Source organism: Castor canadensis, chromosome 14, assembly GCF_047511655.1.
Source record: "Castor canadensis chromosome 14, mCasCan1.hap1v2, whole genome shotgun sequence".
Classification (NCBI taxonomy): domain Eukaryota; kingdom Metazoa; phylum Chordata; class Mammalia; order Rodentia; family Castoridae; genus Castor; species Castor canadensis.
Window position 1 is genome coordinate 91982182 of NC_133399.1, and position 20785 is coordinate 92002966.

Consider the following 20785-nt stretch of genomic DNA (forward strand, 5'->3'; position numbering starts at 1 on the left):
AAAAAAAGGTCAAGAGGATAGGCAGATAGAAAGGCAAATAAATGGTAACCTTGCATAGAAAGAGCACTAATAAAAAGTATGCACAGTATTCAAAGATAGGCAGAGATTTTTAAGTAATTAACTTTATCTTGGATAGTCAAAAAAGACTTCCCAGACTTTTTATCTGCCCTCTTTTTTTTTCTCTACTACATTTTCTTAGAAGAATGTGTGCTGTGTACTGAGATTTTGAAACAAAAAAGCAATAATTCTTACCATTTTGTAACTCATACATGGCAAAGTCTATGTTAGTTTGTATGTGTAGATGAGGAAACCTTATCAAAACAGTTTCATTAATGATATATGATAATATGACCTTTTTAGGTCAGGAAAAGTCAAGTGATTTTGAGGTAGGCCAATGATTTTTTTTTTAATGAGGCAGTTAAGATAGATAAGGGAGAGAGTAAAATTCCAGGTAATATAATTCCTGTATATGCAAATGCACGAATCTGTTGTTATTATGAATGGAAGAGCTGCTCAGTGTGGAAAAAAGAATGGGCTTTGGTTTCAAATTCTGATTCATTCACTTGCTAAGTAACTGTGGATAAATTCCTTTGACTTCGACATTTAGTTTTCCATGTTGTGAAGGATGTTTTGTAGATTAGTATACAAGACCTGCAATGTGCTTTAATTTTTTTTGTGTGTATGGTGAATTTAAGGTGCATATCTTTTTGTGTCTTGCTAGCTCATTTCTTTTTAGTGCTGAATAATATGACATTGTATGAGGTACTACAATTTACTTATCCATTCAACTAGAAGGACATCATGGTTGCTTCCAAGTTTAGGCAATTACAAATAAATATGATATAAACATCCATGTGAAGTTCTTGTGTGAACATAAGCTTTCAGCTCATTTGGGTAAATACAGAAGAGCACAATTGCTGGATCATATGGTATAAGAACATGTTTAGTTTTTTGAGAACCACCACTGTCTTCAACATGGCTGAACTGTTTTATATTCCCACCAATAGTGAAAGAGACAGCACTCTCCAGTGTTGTCAGGTTTTAGATTTTGAACCATTTATTAATTGGTATGTAGTAGTACCTCACTATTTTAATTACAATTTCCTGATGACACATGATGTTGACCACCTTTTCTTATACTTCTTGTCATATGTTTGCCGTTGGTATATCTTCTTTGTGTGAATTTTCTGTTCGGAACGTTTGCCAATTTTTTAAATTGGGTTGTTTTCTTACTGAATTTTAAGAGTTCTTTATAAGGCTAGTATACATGTCTTTTGCAGATATTTTCTCTGATTTGTCTTGTTCTCTTGACATCAGCTTTCACATAACAGAAAAATTAGGATTTAATGAAGTTTGCCCTGTTAGTTCTTTCTTTCATGAATCACACCATAGGTGTTACATCTAAAAAAGTCATTTACAAACCCAGCAACAACTAGATTTTCTCCTGTGTTATCTTCTAGGAGTTTTATAGTTTGCATTTAATTTAATTTGTTCATTTATTCACTTATTTACTTATTTATTTTTGTGGCATTGGAGTTTGAACTCAGGGTCATGCTTGCTAGGCAAGCACTCTTAATGCTTGAGCCAGGCCACCGGTACTTTTTTTCTTTTGGGATGGATTTTTTTCTGAGATAAGGGTCTATCAAACTATTTGCCTGGAGCTAGCTTCCAACTGAGATCCCCCTGAGTAGGTAGGATTGCAGGCATGAGCCACTGGTGCCCAGCTGTAATTTACATTTTACATTTAATTCCTTTTGAATTAATTTTTGAGAAGAGTCTGAGGACTGTGTCTATATAAATTTTTTTGTATGTGTATGTCCTTTTGTTGCAAGTAACATTTGTCGATGTGCATTTTTTAATATGTAGTTTCTAGTCTTTTCCCTGTACCCCTTTAATTTTAGGGAATTATTGAATTATAGGGTTTTGTTCTGTTCTTTAGTCTTCGAGAAGTTTCACTGTCTTCACTGTGTTTCTTCTGTCACAGACTCTTGATACTAGGGTTTTGTTTTTTGTTTTTTTTTTTTTGTGGTGGTGGCTGTACTGGGGTTTGAACTCAGGGCCTCTTCAGGCTTGCTAGGCAGTGCTCTACCACTTGAGCCACTCCACCAGCAGGAAGAACCTGTCACAGTCTCTTGAATCCCTTGCATTACTTTGTCTTTTTTTTTTTAATTCTTTCTCCTGTTCACTTTTAAGTTCTCTTAAGTCATGATATGTTTCATTTTATGATCTCGTGTTTATTTTTAAATCATTATTTCTAAAGTTATTTTTATCCATTTCTGATCTTTTTCTCATTGTAATTTATGTTTTTCATTTATTCCCTCTATCTTGCTCTTAATTTCTTTAATTTTGAAATAGGTTGTGATTTTAGTTAGGTTTTTTATTTGTTTCTGTTTTGAGTTAGGGTCCCTTTATGTAGCCCAGACTGGTCTTGAACTAGTGATCCAAGTACTGGAATTACAGACAGACACCACCACATCTGACTTAGGTTACAGTTTTGTTTTGTGGGTTTTTATTGTAGTGGTTCTCAACCAAGGGTGAATTTGTATATTTAGCAATGTTTGGAGACGTTTTCTTTCATTTTTATTAGTATATGCTTATTGCACAAGAGGTATTCATTGTGACAACTCCAAATAACTTTACATTGTACATTGTTTAGATTGTCCCCACAATCCCCACACAACCCCCTTCCAGCCCAACTTAAAACAATTGCAATAGGTTTCATAGTTCTACTTTATATATGTGTACAAAGCCCATCAACCATTTTCCCTTATCTTTGTTGGCAATAATGGCGCTGATAGGTTTCAGTTCTTACTGTACCCTTAAGCTTCTGTTTTCCAGGGTCACAGTCCTGCCTCCCAGGGTTACAGTCCTGCCTCAAGTCTAGCTTGAATCCTCCTTCTGCCCCAACCTCCAATCAGCATGAACCATAAGATCCTAACCAATCAGATTATGCTGAGTCCCACTGAGGGGTATTTAAACCCCTGCCCTTCCTGCTTCTCTCTCTCTTGGCTCTCTCTGCTCTCTCCCTCTCCCACCGGGCAATAAAGAATCTCTTCGCCAGAGCACACCTCTCCACGTGGTCATTTTGGGGCCCATATTTCCTTACAATCTTCATCTCCTTGGAGACATTTTTGTTGTCAGCACAGGGAAAGGTACTACTGCTATCTAGTACTTTAGAGGCCAGAGAGGCTGGCAAGTCATCTATAATACACACTATAGGTCCCTAAAATCTGTGGGTACATTATTCTGCTGCTTATTTCCTTATTTCTTATAGTATTTCCTGATCCTAGTACGTTACACATTCATGTGATTTCCTAAACTTTTAGGAGTAAAGACTAGGTCACAGTAGATTGTGTAATTTCATTGCTTAGAGCTTCCTCTTCTGCTATTTTTTTTTGAAGACTTGTATTTCCTGAGTTCTGTATCTGCTCCTAAGTCCCACTTTTCTCCCTTCCTTCCTTCCTTCCATCTTTCCTCCCTCCCTCCCTCCCTTGCTTCCTGGATCAATTTGGATTCTCATTATAGCAGTTTCTCCCCAGTATGGTGTTTTATTCTAGAGAGCTCTGATTGGTCTGAGAATTCTTAGGATCTAAGTTACCCAATCCTTTCCAACCTTCCTATTGACTCCTACCTACCATTTACATGCAAGTTGGAATGTGCAAAAACATTCCCATTTCAGTTGCTACTCTTAAATTGTCCCATTATGTTCTCTTGTGAGTACCTAACAGGCTTTTGGGGGGATCTCCTATCTGGGGGCTGTCAGGTACCCTGTTGTCTCCCTCTGCTTGCTTTTGCATTGATATTATTACTGCATGCACTTGGACTGTCAGTGGTTTTTCCCCACCCACATGTATCTTGAGGTTAGTGACGATGCCTTGTCACCAAGGTCTAGTTTTAGTTATTATTAATATGTATTTGGTTTTGCTTTCCTGCTTTTGTCTGTTTTTCCAACGGATTCAGGGAGGTTAAACAACAACAGTAACGATGATACAATTCTGTTATTTGCTGTATCCCCAAAATGCCTCAATTATCTTTAAATACTTGACCCTTAGGTGATTTTGCTGTACAAATTTTTCTCACATTTGACTACTCTTCTCTGCTAAACACACTTGTTCCCCCTAACAGTTCATGAGCGATATTTGCCTATCAAGTACTTAAAACATTTTGGTATCTATGCTTTGCTGACCTTCACAAGTCACAAATTCTTTTTTTTCCTATTTTCTGGAAGACTTTGTAAAACATTTGTGGGATTTTTTTTCCCTCTTTAAATACTTGAAAGAATTCACCAATGAAGTTGCCTGAACTTGTGAACATTTAAATTACAGATTCAATTTCTGTTGTATTTCCTTTTGGACCTTTTAATTATATCCAAGTATTTTGCATTTTAACTTCCTAACATTTGGGCATTTTCTAGTAATCGTTTTTGTTTTTGTTTCTGCTTTCTGTTTTCTAATTTAATTCCATTGTGGGCAGAAAATATTTTTACTCTGTATGATCTCAGTATTTTGAAATTTTGAGATTTGCTTTATGGTCCAAATTCTGGTCTGTTTGGTAATTGTTCCATATACACTTAAAAAGTGTGTTTTACAGTTTTGAGATGTGATTGCATCTATTTATCTATGTATAGTCAGTATCTTATTGTTCAATCATAATGTACAAGTGCTTTATATTTTACTGATTATTTTTATCTGCTATCTGAGAGAAACGCATTAATATCTTTGAGTATATTTGTGGATTTGTCATTTCCTCCTTTTAATTCTGTTATTTTTACTATTTTTATATTGAAGCTAGATTATTAAGTACTTAATAATTTAAATTGTTGCATCTTCCTGCTCCAATGACCCTTTCATTGTTATGACATATTCTTTTCTACTCTTAATGAATATTTGTTTCTGTAAAGTTTTCTTTATCTCACATACCCATACCAACTGTCTTTAGGTTAGTGTTTGCTTGGTATGTCTTCTTCATTCAAATGTTCTGACTCATTATGTTTCTGACTCATTATGTCTGTTCTCTCAAATCTAGCCTGACAATCTTTGACTTTTAGTCAGTGTTACATTTACTTATGTATGATATAATCAGTGATACATGACTTTGAGTTTATATATGACCTTGCTAATGTTTTTTATTTGGCCTATCTGTTCTTTACTTCTGGATTCTCTTTTTTTAATTTTTTTTTATTATTCATATGTGCATACAAGGCTTGGGTCATTTCTCTGCCCTGCCCCCACCCCCTCCCTTACCACCCACTCCGCCCCCTCCCTCTCCCCCCTACCCCCTCAATACCCAGCAGGAATTATTTTGCCCTTATTTCTAATTTTGTTGTAGAGAGAGTATAAGCCATAATAGGAAGGAACAAGGGTTTTTGCTGGTTGAGATAAGGATAGCTATACAGGGCATTGACTCACATTCATTTCCTGTGCATGTGTGTTACCTTCTAGGTTAATTCTTTTAATCTCACCTTTTCTGTAGTTGCTGTTCCCCTTTTCCTATTGGCCTCAGTTGCTTTTAAGGTATCTGCTTTAGTTTCTCTGCATTAAGGGCAACAAATGCTAGCTAGTTTTTTAGGTGTCTTACCTATCCTCACCCCTCCCTTGTGTGCTCTCGCTTTTATCATGTGCTCATAGTCCAATCCCCTTGTTGTGTTTGCCCTTGATCTAATGTCCACATATGAGGGAGAACATACGATTTTTGGTCTTTTGGGCCAGGCTAACCTCACTCAAAATGATGTTCTCCAATTCCATCCATTTACCAGCAAATGATAACATTTCGTTCTTCTTCATGGCTGCATAAAATTCCATTGTGTATAGGTACCACATTTTCTTAATCCATTCATCAGTGGTGGGGCATCTTGGCTGTTTCCATAACTTGGCTATTGTGAATAGTGCCGCAATAAACATGGGTGTGCAGGTGCCTCTGGAATAACCTGTGTCACAGTCTTTTGGGTATATCCCCAAGAGTGGTATTATGGATCAAATGGTAGATCAATGTCTAGCTTTTTAAGTAGCCTCCAAATTTTTTTCCACAGTGGTTGTACTAGTCTACATTCCCACCAACAGTGTAAGAGGGTTCCTTTTTCGCCGCATCCTCGCCAACAACTGTTGGTGGTGGTGTTGCTAATGATGGCTATTCTAACATGGGTGAGGTGGAATCTTAGTGTGGTTTCAGTTTGCATTTCCTTTATTGCTAGAGATGGTGAGCATTTTTTCATGTGTTTTTTGGCCATTTGAATTTCTTCTTTTGAGAAAGTTCTGTTTAGTTCACTTGCCTATTTCTTTATTGGTTCATTAGTTTTGAGAGAATTTAGTTTTTTAAGTTCCCTATATATTCTGGTTATCAGTCCTTTGTCTGATGTATAGCTGGCAAATATTTTCTCCCACTCTGTGGGTGTTCTCTTCAGTTTAGAGACCATTTCTTTTGATGAACAGAAGCTTTTTAGCTTTATGAGGTCCCATTTATCGATGCTATCTCTTAGTTGCTGTGCTGCTGGGGTTTCATTGAGAAAGTTCTTACCTATACCTACTAACTCCAGAATATTTCCTACTCTTTCCTGTATCAACTTTAGAGTTTGGGGTCTGATATTAAGATCCTTGATCCATTTTGAGTTAATCTTGGTATAGGGTGATATACATGGATCTAGTTTCAGTTTTTTGCAGACTGCTAACAAGTTTTCCCAGCAGTTTTTGTTGAAGAGGCTGCTATTTCTCCATCATATATTTTTAGCTCCTTTGTCAAAGACAAGTTGCTTATAGTTGTGTGGCTTCATATCTGGGTCCTCTATTCTGTTCCACTGGTCTTCATGTCTGTTTTTGTGCCAGTACCATGCTGTTTTTGTGGTTATTGCTTTTAATGTAGTTTGAAGTCAGGTATTGTGATACCTCCAGCATTGTTCTTTTGACTGAGTATTGCCTTGGCTATTCGTGGCTTCCTGTGTTTCCATATAAATTTAATGGTAGATTTTTCAGTCTCTTTAATGAATGTCATTGGAATTTTGATGGGAATTGCATTAAACATGGAGATTACTTTAGGGAGTATCGACATTTTTACTATGTTGATTCTACCAATCCATGAGCATGGGAGATCTCTCCACTTTCTATAGTCTTCCTCAATCTCTTTCTTCAGAAGTGTATAGTTTTCCTTGTAAAGGTCTTTCACATCTTTTGTTAGGTTTACACCTAGGTATTTGATTGTTTTTGAGGCTGTTGTAAATGGAATTGTTTTCATACATTCTTTTTCAGTTTGCTCATAGAAATGCTAATGTTTTTTCTATGTTGATTTTCTATCCTCCTACCTTGCTATAGCTATTGATGATGTCTAGACCTTCTGAGTAGAGTTTTTTGGGTCTTTAAGGTATAGGATCATGTCGTCTGCAAATAGGGATATTTTGACAGTTTCTTTACCTATTTGTATTTCTTTTATTCCTTCTTCTTCCCTAATTGCTCTGGCTAGGAATTCCAGTACTATGTTGAATAGGAGTGGAGATAGTGGGCATCCTTGTCTGGTTCCTGATTTTAGAGGGAATGGTTTCAGTCTTTCTCCATTAAGTATAATGCTGGCTGTAGGTTTGTCATACACAGCTTTTATATGTTGAGGTACTTTCCTTCTATTCCTAGTTTTCTTAGAGCTTTTATCATGAAATGGTGTTGGATCTTATCAAAGGCTTTCTCTGCATCTGTTGAGATGATCAAGTGGTTTTTGTCTTTGCTTCTGTTAATGTTGTTTATTACACTTATTGATTTTCATATGTTGAACCACCCCTGCATCCCTGGGATGAAGCCTACCTGGTCGTGGTGAATAATCTTTTTGATGTGTTGCTGAATTCGATTTGCCATTATTTTGTTGAGGATTTTTGCATCAATGTTCATTAAGGAGATTGGCCTATAGTTCTCCTTTTTGGAGGTGTCTTTGCCTGGTTTTGGGATAAGTGTAATACTGGCTTCATAAAATGTGTTTGGCAGTTTTCCTTCCCTTTCTATTTCGTGGAACAGTTTACGGAGGTTTGGTATCAGTTCTTCTTTAAAGGTCTGATAGAATTCAGCAGAGAATCCATCAGGTCCTGAACTTTTCTTTTTGGGGAGACTCTTGATTGCTGCTTCAATTTCATTTTGTGTTATAGATCTATTCAGGTGATTAATTTCCTCTTGGTTCAATTTTGGATGGTCATATGTATCTAGAAATCTGTCCATTTCTTTAAGATTTTCAAATTTATTTGCATATAGGTTCTCAAAGTAGTCTCTGATGATTTCCTGGACTTCCATGGTGTTTGTTGTTATGTCCCCTTTTGCATTCCTGATTCTACTAATTTGGGTTTTTTCTCTCATCATTTTAGTCAGGTTTTCAAGGGGTCTATCGATCTTGTTTATTTTTTCAAAGAACCAACTTTTTGTTTCATTAATTCTTAGTATGGTTTTTTTTGGTTTCTATTTCATTGATTTCAGCTATTATTTTTATTGTTTCTCTCCTATTTGTTTTGGGATTTGCTTGTTCTTGTTTTTCTAGGAGATTGAGATGTATCATTAGGTCATTGATTTGGGTTCTTTCAGTCTTTTTAATATATGCACTCATGGCTATAAACTTTCCTCTCAGGACTGCCTTAGCTGTGTCCCATAGGTTCCGGTAGGTTGTGTTTTCATTTTCATTGACTTACAGGAACTTTTTAATTTCCTCTTTTATTTCATTGATGATCCATTCTTCATTAAGTAATGAGTTATTTAGTTTCCAGCTGTTTGCATGTTTTTTGTCTTTAGTTTTGTTGTTGAGTTCTACTATTACTGCATTGTGGTGAGATAATATGCATGGTATAATTTCTGTTTTCTTATATTTGCTGAGACTTGCTTTATGCCCTAGGATATGATTATTTTGGAGAAGGATCCATGGTCTGCTGAGAAGAATGTATATTGTGTAGAAGTTGTATGAAATGTTCTGTAGCTATCAACTAGGTCCATTTGATCTATTGCATATTTTAGATCTTGGATTTCTTTCTTGATTTTTTTGTTTGGATGACCTATGTATTGATGATAATGCGGTGTTAAAGTCTCCCACAACCATTATGTTGGCATTTATATATGCTTTTAGGTCTTTCAGGGTATGTTTGATGAAATTGGGTGCGTTGACATTGGGTGCATACAGGTTGGTAATTATTATTTCCTTTTGGTCTATTTCCCCTTTTATTAGTATGGAATGTCCTTCTTTATCTCGTTTGATCAATGTAGGTTTGAGTCTACTTTGTGAGAGATAAGTATTGCTACTCCTGCCTGTTTTCAGGGGCCATTGGCTTGGTAAATCTTCTTCCAGCCTTTCATCCTAAGCTTATGCTTATTTCTGTCGGTGAGATGGGTCTCCTGTAAGCAACAAATTGTTGGATCTTCCTTTTTAATCTATTTTGTCAAGCGGTGCCTTTTGATGGGTGAATTAAGTCCATTAACATTAAGCGTTAGTACTGATAGGTATGTGGTGATTCCTGTCATTTAGTTGTCTTAGTTGTTTGAGGGTTTGGTTGTGTGTACCTAAGTTGAGGTTACTCTCTACTGTCTTGCTTTTTCTTTTCCTGTGGTTTGGTGCTGCCTGTCTTTTCATGGTTATGTTGGGTTTCACTTTCTGTGTGCAGAATCCCTTGAAGAATCTTTTGTAGTGGTGGCTTTGTGGTCACATATTGTTTTAGTTTTTGCTTATCATGGAAGACTTTTATTGCTCCATTTATTTTGAATGATAGTTTTGCCACGTAGAGTATCCTGGGGTTGAAGTTATTTTCATTCAGTGCCCGGAAGATCTCACCCCACACTCTTCTTGCTTTTAATGTTTCTGTTGAGAAGTGTGCTGTGATTTTCATGGGTTAACCTTCTATGTTATTTGTTTTTTCTCTCTTACAGCCTTCAATATTCTTTCCTTATTTTCTGAACTTGTTGTTTTAATGATGATATGTCATGGGTAGTTCTATTTTGATCTGGTGTGTTTGGTGTCCTGGAGGCCTCTTGCATCTGTATTCAAATACCTTTTGTAGATTTGGGAAATTTTCCGTTATTATTTTGTTGAACAGATTATGCATTCCATGTACCTTTCCTCCTTCTTCGATGCCTATGATTCTCAAGTTTGGTCTTTTGATGGAGTCGGTGAGTTCTTGCATTTTCTTTTCACAGGTCTTGAGTTGTTTAATTAATAGTTCTTCGGTTTTTCCTTTAATTACCATTTCATCTTCAGGTTCTGAGATTCTGTCTTCTGTTCATTCTGTTCTGTTGGATTGGCCTTCCGTTTTGTTTTGCAGCTCTGTTTCGTTCTTTTTTCTGAGGTTTTCCATATCCTGGGTGGTTTCCTCTTTAATGTTGTCTATTTTTGTCCTGAGTTCATTTATCTGTTTATTGATCATGTCTCTGTTTCACTTTGGTGTTTATACAGTGCTTCTATGGTTTCCTTTTTTTCTTCTTTTGTTTTTTTCAAATTCTCTATTTTTGTTGTCTTGGAATTTCTTGAGTGTCTCCTGTACATTTTGGTTGACCCTTTCCAGTATCATCTCTATAAAATTCTCATTGAGTACTTGTAGTATGTCTTCTTTTAAATTATTCTTGTGGGCTTCGTTGTGTCCTTTGGCATAGTGTATCTTTATTTTGTTGGAGTCTGTATCTGGGTATCTGTTTTCTTCATTCCCCTCTGGTTCCTATACTAATTTTTTGCTGTGGGGAAACTGGTTTCCCTGTTTTTTCTGTCTTCCCGTCATTGTCTTTTGTGGTGTTACTGTCCCTGTACTGTGTGCAATTAAGTATTTTCTAGCTTGTAATAATAACAATGGTAATATTTAGAATGGAAGGGTGAGGTGAGATGGAAAGCAAGTTAAAGAAAAGGGTTAAACAAGTACTCAGACAAGAGAAAACAGAACAAGGTATCAGACAAGAAAGTTTCAGAGGTATAAACAGGGAGCGTTAGTGTACTAATCAACAGTAAGCTGAACAGACATTAGAGAGACAGAGAGAGGATTGAAAATCAAAAATAGAAAAAGATAAGAATAAAAATAAAAAATAAGTAAATGAAAGAAATATCTATATATGAAAATGAATTAAAATAAAATGAAAAATAGAAAATTAAAAAAAAAAACCAAAAATCTCCAAGTTCAAATGCAATGAAGTTTCAGTCTTAATAATTTGGGTGTCAGTCTCATTCTCCAATCCTGGAGATGGTGCCTCAGATGTTGTTCTGTAGTTGTCTCATCAAAGGGGACGCATAAAGTAGAACAAAACTACACACACACACACACACACACACACACTCACACACACACACAAAACCCCACTAAGTGTCCCAAGTTCAAATGCAGTCCAGTTTCAGTAAGTATTTCAGCATGCAGGTGTAATTCGGTTGTTCTCTCATCAAAGGTAGGGAGGAAAAAAAAAAAAAGTCTGGAGACAGTTCTGAGAGTGGTGTCTGCGGCTGTGGCTTGCCTGCCGGCTGCTGTCAGCCTGCTGTTGCTGGCGGCGTTATTTATGCAGATCTCTGGGGTGAGCTTAGCACTCACCTGGTCCCACAGGCTTTGTTTATTCAGAGTTCTCCTGTACGGGAGCCTCTGCTACAGGCTTTCCCCTTTCCAAGCACTGGGAAAGGTGACACTGCCCCTGAGTTGTCAGGCCTGCGTGTTTATTTACAGTTCATGTGGGAGGTGGGTCTTCCCCCCCTCTCCTGTGCAGTTTTCCTCCAACTGCCACTTTTACAAGCTTTCCTGCTCCTGCTTACTGGGCGGTGCTGCTGCTCCTGCCAGCCGCCATGTTTGTTTACAGTTCACGTGAGAAGTGGGTCTTCCCTCCTCTCCTGTGGAGTTTTCCTCCCTCAGCCACTCTTACAAGCTTCCCCACTCCTGTTTGCTGAGCGCGCGCCCCGCCCCCACTCCCACCAGAGCCTCTCCAGCCAAGCCGGCTTGTTTATTTACAGTCCTGGGAAGAATTCCTTTCCCCCAGTCTTCGGCTCTCAGGGCACCCCACCCTCTTTCCCACATGTCTTAACTGTTCTTATCACTTATTAGTCAGTTTCTCTTTTTTCCCCCGGGTGGAGGTCAGTCTGTCCAGGGGGCTATGCAGCTCTGGCCCAGGCTTATCTGTGGGAGTACCGCATACCACGAAGCTCACCTGGTCTGCGTCTTCCCAAGCTGTCTGGGCAAGGGTGACTGGTGGCCCGGAGGCCCTCCTGGTTTCTCCGTTTAACGTGAAGTGGAGATTCTCTGCGCCAGCTGGAGGTGTGGAGGGGTCAGAGTTTTGCCTCTTCTCAGTGATTTTGCCTGCAAAGTGTGTCTCCAGCATCTCTCCAAGATTTCACTATAGGAGGCTCGCTTTCTGCTTCCTCCCTCTAGCCACCATCTTGGAATCTCCCCTATTTCTGGATTCTCATATTGGATTAATCTCCCAATAAAAATAAGTGTAAATGATGAAGAAAAATATACTAAAAACTGAAATCATCAGAGAGCAATTGATGAAGCAGGGTTTCGTGGGCTACAATCCTTGAAAGAAGTCAAATATGTAAAATGAGGTCCACCTCATCCCAGCCTCTCATTTTTCCTCTTCTTTTAGTTTTTTGTTCTTATGTTACTGCAGATTGAGTGCAGGGCTCACATGTTTTAAACAAGCACTGTATTACTAAGTTACACCCCCAAATTTTTAAATTTTTATTTTGAAAGAGGGTCTCATTATGTTGCCTAGGCAAGTTTTGAATTCGCTGTATAGCTCAGACTGTCTCAAACTCACACTCACCCTGCCTCAGCATCCCAAGTACCTGGGATTAAATGGATGCACCACCACACCCAACTCTTCTTCTGTTAGTTTTTAATTATACTTTTTTTTCAATTACTTACCGCCCCCCCCCCCTTTTTAACCTTTTTTTGTGGTAGGGGGGTTTGAACTCAGCCTCATGCTTGCTAGGCAGGCACTTAATCACTTTAGCCTTTTTCAGCTAGTTTATCCCTTTTTCTTGGTCCTAAGGATTCAGTTTGCATCCTTGCTTAATTTTACCTTGGTGATTACATAAATCTACTCTAATTTAGGATTTTATTCCTTCTCACACCTTTAAAGTTACCTTTTTATGAAATACTAAAGAAAGTTCTTCAAACTAAAGGGCAAAGATACCAAATAAAAAGTATGTTACTGGGCTGACAGATTAGCTCATGTGGTAGCACCCCTGCCTAGCAAGCATGAGACCCTGAGTTCAAACCCCAGTGCCACCAAAAAAAAAAAAAAAAGTATGTTACTTAAGGTTGGTAAATATAAGTGAATATTGTTCATTTGCCACAACAATACTTCCCATCCTTCTGAAAGCTGACATAGGAGGATTCCAAGTTCAAGGCCAGCCTGCTCACCCTTAATGACTTCCTATTCAGCTTCACCTCTTAAAGGTCTCACTAACTCCTAACATTGTGACACTCAAAATCAAGTTTTCACCACATGATCCTTTGGGGAGCACACTCAATCATTTCCAAACTCTAATAAATAATGAATTGAAATTGACATCAGTAAGCAAGATTTGTGTTTCTCTCCAGCCATGTCAGCCAGACCTGTAGATGCTGAATTGGTTTTCTGCAGAGCTGAGGTTTTGCCACATGAGTTCAGTGGAGTGCGTGCAATGAGTTGAAGAATATGCAGGAGGAGAATGGTGATAATGACCAACTGTAGATGTATTTTAATGGGAATGATGGAGAAAGAAAAGATGGAAAGATCAGTATATTCTAGGTACTTGTAGGGTCACATTTTTTTAAGTTGGAGTCGTAGAGGGAAATAAGTGAGAAAATAGGACTTTAGAGAGCAAATACTTGGGAATTATGATTAGAGTGACTGAGCTACATTGGAGACTGAGGTAGGGTGAAGTTCAACAAAATGTAGAAATCACTTAATTATGACAATTAGTATTGGAGAGATTTTAACAATCTAAGATAAAATGTTGAACAAACAAACAGGAGTGACCTCTGAGGGTAAAAAACTATAACAAGTGGTTCTGTAATAAATCATTCTTTCCTGGCTACAGTTCAGAGTCAGAAAAGTTTCAGAGCAACTAGAAGTACTATCGGTTACTACAAATAAACAAAAACAACTAGTTGATAATTTAAAAAATGGTATGCTGATACATATGTATTAACTTTATCCAAAGGAGAAAAGAATGTAAACCATATTGACCACCCCAGAAGTCAATTATATATGGTTAAAATGAAATTTGATATACCATAATCATTTGTTAATTTCTAGTATGTAACAGAAATGAAATTTTTAAAATTTGCTCTCAAATTCATTAAGTCATTTCAAAACTTAGCATGATTTTTCTTTTTTGTTGTTTTTTACAGAGATTTCTCCTGAAGGGGAAAAGTATAAACCCTTAATCATTGGAGAAGAAAAAATACAATGTATTTCACATGAAATAAGCCCATCAGCTACCATTGGTTCTTCTGTTGAGACAAAAATTCCAAAGGTTAGTGAGGCATCTCCACAGACACCAGTAAGACCGGAAGGAAATATGGAAGGTATGTTTAAATGGGTCAAAATAAGCTAAATTTGATTTAATAATAAATTTCTTCTTTATAAACAGGCCTTAAAGAAGTCTTCAAAATTTGTGTATACATTTCAATAATTCATCTTGAGGTTAGGTTCACAATTTTTGTACTTTTAGTAACTGGCCTTTTGTTTTTGTTTTGGTGTTTGTGACAGCATCTGGCCATGTAGCTCAGACTGACCTGAAATTCACAATCCTCCTGTCTCACCATCCCAATTGATGGTATTACAGGCATTCATTACCATGCCGAACTAGTAACTGGTCATTATATTTCTTTTCTTTCCTTTTATTTTATCATTTTTACATTTACTTACATGTCTATGCATTGTTTGGGCCACCACCCCGCTCCTTCAACCCCTCCTTTTCCCCGCTTCTTGTCCCCTCCACTGCTTCTGGGAAGAACCTGTTCCACCCTCTTCTCTGATTTTGTTGAAGAGAAAACATAGGAGATAATAAGAAAAACATAGAGGTTTTGATAATTTGAGATAAAGATAGCTATACAGAGAGGTTCTTTACCACTTGAGCCATTCCACGAGCTCAAGTTATACAGAGAGATTCCTGGCATTGCTCCATACACAATGTGGGTTGTGTATTGCAACACACATTGGTTCATCTCTGACAGACCTCTTCACTACTTCCTGGTCCCCTTCACAGAGTGGCCTCTGCCAGTTTAAGATTACTATATTAGTTCCTCTACAAGTGAGCACATCATTTAGGTTCCTTCCCTTTCCCTATTCCTCCTGTTCATGTTCTCCCCATACTGTGTGACCCATGTCCAATAGTATTACTGCATTTGTTTCAGGTCTATAATCTGCATAGGAGGGAGGACATGCAATTTTTGGCCTTCTGTGCCTGGCTAACTTTGCTTAAGATGATCCAGTTCCATCCATTTACTTGCGAATGACAATATTTCATTCTTCTTCATGGCTGAGTAAAATTCCATTGTGTATAAATACCACAGTTTCTTAATCCATTTGTCGGTAGTGAAGCATCTTAGCTGTTTCAATAGCTTGGCTATTGTGAATAGTGCTGCAATAAACATGGTTGTGCAGGTGCTTTTGTAATAACCTGAGTCGCATTCCTTCGAATACATCCCTAGGAGTGGTATTGTTGAATCGTATGGCAGATCTATGTTTAGTTTTTTAAGAAGTCTCCATATTGTTTTCCAAAGTGGCTATACTAGCTTACATTCCCACTAGGAGCGTATGAGGGTTCATTTTCCCCCACATCCTCACCAACATTTGTTGTGGTGGTGTTCTTGATGCTAGCTATTCTAATAGGAGTGAGGTGGCATCTTAGTGTGGTTTTAGTTGCATTTCCTTTATGGGCAGAGATGGGGATCATTTTTTCATGTGTTTTTTGGCCATTTGAATTTCTTCTTTTGAAAAAATTCTGTTTAGTTCAATTACCCACTTTCTTTGTTCATTAATTTTGGGGGAGTTTAGTTTTTTGAGCTCCCTGTATATTCTGGTTATCAGTCCTTTGATGTGTAGCTGGCAAACATTTTCTCCCAGTCTGTGGGTGGTCTCTTCAGTTTAGAGACCATTTATTTTGTTGTGCATAAGCTTTTTAATATCATGTAGTCCCATTTGTCCATCCTTTCTCTTAGTTGTTGGGCTGCTGAAGTTCTACTGAGGAAGTCCTTGCCTATACCTATTGTTTCCAGGGTATTCCCTGCTCTTTCCTGTACTAACTGCAAGGTTTCAAGTCTGATATTAAGGTTGTTAATCCACTTTGAGTTGATATTAGTACAGGGTGACAGGCATGGATCTAGTTTCAGTTTTTTGCAGGCAGATAACCACTTTTCCCAGCAACATTTGTTGAAGAGGCTGTCTTTTTTCCATCATATGTTTTTGGTACCTTTGTCAAAAATAAGGTGGGCATAGCTGTGTGGATTCATATCTGGGTCCTCTATTCTGTTCTACTGGTCTTCATGTCTGTTTTTGTGCCAGTACCTTGCTGTTTTTATTGCTATGGCTCTGTAGTATAGTTTGAAATTGGTTATTTTGATACCTCCAGCATTGCTCTTTTTGCTCAGTATTTCCTTGGCTATTTGCAGTTTTTTATGTTTCCAAATGAACTTAAGGGTAGATTTTTCAATCTCTGTGATTAAACATCTCTGCGATTTCAATCTCTGTGATTGTGATGGGAATTATGTTGAACATGTAGATTGCTTTTGGTAGTATAGCCATTTTTACTATGTTGATTCTGCCAATCCATGAGCATGGGAGATCTTTCCATCTTCTGTAGTCTTCCTCAGTCTCTTTCTTTAGTGGTTTGTAGTTCTCCTTGTAGAGGTCATTTTCATCCTTTGTTAAGTTTATTTGTAGGTTTTTTTTTTTTGAGGCTACTGTAAATAGAATTGTTTTCCTATATTCATTCTCAATTTGTTCATTGTTGGTGTTTATAGAAAGGCAACTGATTTTTATAAATTCATTTTGTATCCTGCTACATTGCTGAAGCTGTTTATGGTGTCTAGGAGTTTTGGGGTGGAATTTTTTGGGTCTTTGAGGTATAAGATCATGTCATCTTCAAACAGAGATATGTTGACTATTTCTTTACTTACTTGTATTCCTTTTATTTTTTCTTCTGGCTAGGAATTCTAGGACTATAGAAGTGGGGAGAGTGGGCATCCTTGTCTCGTTCATGGCTTTAGGGGAAATGGTTTCAGTTTTTCTCCTTTAAGTATGATGTTGGCTATAGGTTTGTCATATATTGCCTTTACAATGTTGACGTACATTCCTTCTATTACTAGTTTTCTTAGAGCTTTTATCACGAAGTGATGTTGAGTCTTATCAAAGACTTTTTCTTCATCTATTGAGATAATCAAGTGGTGTTTGTCTTTGCTTCTATTAATGTGCTGTATTGCATTCATTGATTTGCATATGTTGAACCATCCCTGCATTCCTGGAATGAGGCCGAGTTGGTTACAGTGAATGACATTTCTGATATGTTGTTGGATTCAGTTTGCCATTATTTTATTGAGGATTTTTGCATCAGGGTTCACTAAGGAGATTGGCCTATAGTTCTTCTTTTGGGATGTGTCCTTGTCCAGTTTTGGGATGAGCATAATGTTGGCTTCATAGAATGAACCCAGGCTTCATGCATGCCAGGCAAGTATTCTACCCCTTGAGCCACACTCCCACACTTTTTTGTTTTGTAAATTTGTTTTTGTATGTAGAGTCTCACTAACTTTCCCCAGGCTACCTCAAACGCATGATCCTTTTGCCTCTGTCTCCCAAGTACCTCGAATTACAGGCCTATACTAACACACCCAGGTATGTTTCATTATTTTAATGTATCAGGTCACATTAGCCAAGTCAAGGCTTGGCTAATGTGATTTTCCTAATTCATGTGCCTTTGTCTCAAAGATCACACTATAAGGAGGTGGAGATCACATGCTTGGGGCTGTGCCTCAAGTGATGGAATGCCTGCCTAGCAAGTGCAAGGTTATGATTTCAAACCTCTGTACCACAAAAAAAGAAAGAAAATTAAGATGGGCCTCTCTCACTCTTCATAGACTCTCAATGCTATTCTGTACTCTCCTCCTAGCAGAGTAATCTGACTTTTTTTTTTTTTGTCAGTATTAGGGACTGAACTCATGGCCTTGCACTTTTTAGGCAGATCTCTTCCACCAGAGCTACTCTACCCACCCCCTTTTTGTTGCATTGGTTATTTCTAAGACAGGTTCTCGCTTTATGCCCAGGATGGCCAGGACTGCAATCCTTCCATTTGTGCTTCCCCATGTAGCTGGGATAACAAGTATGTACCACCTCCCCCAACCATGGTAAGATGGGGTCTTGCTAACATTTTGCCTGGCTAGTCTTCAGTTATGATCCTCTCAATCTCTGTCTCCCAAGAAGCTGGGATCAGAGGCTTGAGCCCTTGTGCCTGACCCTAACTTCTTATATAATGGCTCAGGACAGGACCTCAAGGAAGGGAAACAGAACCCACCTGTCAAAGGGGGGAGTTTAAAGAATTTGTAACCAACTTTAATCTGCCATAGTCTGCCCACTGACCAAAAATTATTTATATTCCTCACACATGCAAAATACATTCACCCTTTCTCAATACCTCATTGCATTAGGACATTAACTCACAATCTAAGATGATGTTATCATCTTAGTGCTGAGTTTCCTTTGATAGAGTGCTTTGAGAACTCTCAATCTGAAGAGCTAGGCCAGGCATAACTGTTGCATACTTATAACCCCAACTACTCAGAAGGTGAAAATAGGAAGACCACAGTCTGAGGCTGGTCCAGGTAAAAAACAGGAGACTTTATTGGAAAAACACTAAAAGCAAAAAGAACTTGGGGTATGACTCAAGTGATAGAGTCCTTGAGGCTCTGAGTTTAAACCCCAGTACCATACGCAGAAAAATCTGAGACCTCTGAGTAAAAAAAAATGTTATTTGCCTTCCACATATCTAGCATATAATGGTGAGACAGGTTAGAGATCCTTCTCAAAAACAGGGAAGCTAGAAACACATAATTGTCATTGGTCCATAGAAATTCTGACACTGCCAGCCTGTTTCATTTGCATTAGATATTGATGCCCTCAAGGGCTCCTCTTTTCTGAACCATGTATGTCCCTATTAGTCTGAGCTGGTGGTGCTTCCACAAGTAGAATTACTAAATTTTGTGAGTTTTGTATGAACATTATTGACATTCATTACATTTGATAAAAGGCGCTCTTTTTTTCTTTGAGGTAAGCCGTCTGCCTTGAGCATTTGCCCTGCTGTAAGACATTGTGCTTAACTTTCAGAAATCCTTTTGTCGGGCAAAGAGGGTCTATAACAGGCATGCCTTTAGATCTTGCTGTGGTATAACTGATTTTATCCACATCTTTGATTTTATCTTTTCCCTGAAGTCACATTTTACTGCCCTGAATTTAGTTTTTGTCTTGAGGGCATGGCCATGTCTTCCTTTGTGAATCTTTTGCTGCCTAGAAGGAATTATCTTGGGTCCTCAGTATCTTCTAACTTCTCATAATCTAAGGAATCATTTCTTCAATCAGTCTGTCTCATGTACTTTATCACAGGCTGCTGAGGAACCTGGCTGGCACTTTCAACATTCTACTTTGGTGACTCTATAACTAGGTCATTGAATCCATAAAGTACACTCTCTTATCTTCCTTATTAATACAGTTACCAAAATTTTTGCTTCTATATAACAAGAGATCCCCTTTCTCCTGCCTCCAATAACTTTTTTCTCCTGGCCAGACTCCTTTCCACCTTATGTCTGCTGCCGAACCCCAAAGGTGGTACACACGTTTTAGGCTTTTCACTTTCATAGATGATACTCTGTTTCTATTATCTATTGCTATCTGTTTATTTCTATGAAAAATTAACCCTAAAACTAAGTAGCTTAAAGCACCCATTTTATTTTATCTGACACTTATGAGTTACAAATTGCGAAGGTTCTGCTACTCCATGTGCATCAACTGGTATTGATCAATGGTATTCAGCTGGGCTTATCTGGTGGGTGTAAGATGACACCACTCTCTTGCCTGGCATCTTTGTAGGGCTTATCTAGGTCCTTTATTTTAGTCTGAGAATGTTGCTATGCATTTTTTCCAGAATAATTGGACTTCTTTCATGATGGCTTGTGCTTCCAGCCAGATACTAAACAGAAGCTATCAGTTCTCTTAAAGGTTCAGCCTGAAATTGCCAAAACATTACTTCCACTATACTCTATTAGTTAAGTCAATCATAGTGCCAGCCGAAATTAAGGGAAGGAAAAGCAGCTCCTGTTACTGGAGTTAGGAAAAAATCCCCAACTCCTGGGAGTCCTAACAGACCAGACTCCGCCACCCATCCCTGAAAGCCAATCAAACAGATGAGTGATAGTGAGATGAGGAAAGGATCTTTATTAACAATTTGACCACAGCAGGAAGAGCAGAAGTCTGATGACCTAACATCTGCCAATGTGATTTAACAGTCTGAGCATTACACAGGAAAGAGAAGCAATGGAAAGGATTGGGGGGTCTGCAAAGTAGTAGTCCAGGTCATTTGGTCCATTTGATCATTACCTCAGACCATTATTTCAGAACTGGCCATACAGAGCTTTACTGGTGCCAAAAGAAAACATAAAGTCTCTGATGCGTCTTGCGACCTGTTCAAGCTCGTCCTAGAAACCTAACTGGGAGTGACATGAGATTAAGAAAGGACAAAAGACAGAAGACAAACATGCAGAAACCTGGGGTCGGGTGGACTGGGTGCTCTGATGGAGACACACAATAGCCTCATCCAGTTCCAGCAAGTTTATTACGTACACTGG

General features: G+C 38.0%; 1 protein-coding gene across 15 annotated transcripts in view; it reads left to right on the plus strand.

The window, feature by feature from the left end:
* Window positions 1-20785, plus strand: part of Nek1 (NIMA related kinase 1) — a 239241-nt gene that overhangs the window by 179136 nt on the left and 39320 nt on the right. For 13 of the 15 annotated variants that reach the window (XM_074054990.1, XM_074054992.1, XM_074054994.1 and 10 more), the window contains one exon: window positions 14303-14479. The exons of the other annotated variants lie outside the window; for them this stretch is intronic. In XM_074054990.1, coding sequence (XP_073911091.1) covers window positions 14303-14479 — 177 coding nt within the window. The remainder of the gene's footprint in view (window positions 1-14302; window positions 14480-20785) is intronic. 15 annotated transcript variants of the gene reach the window in all.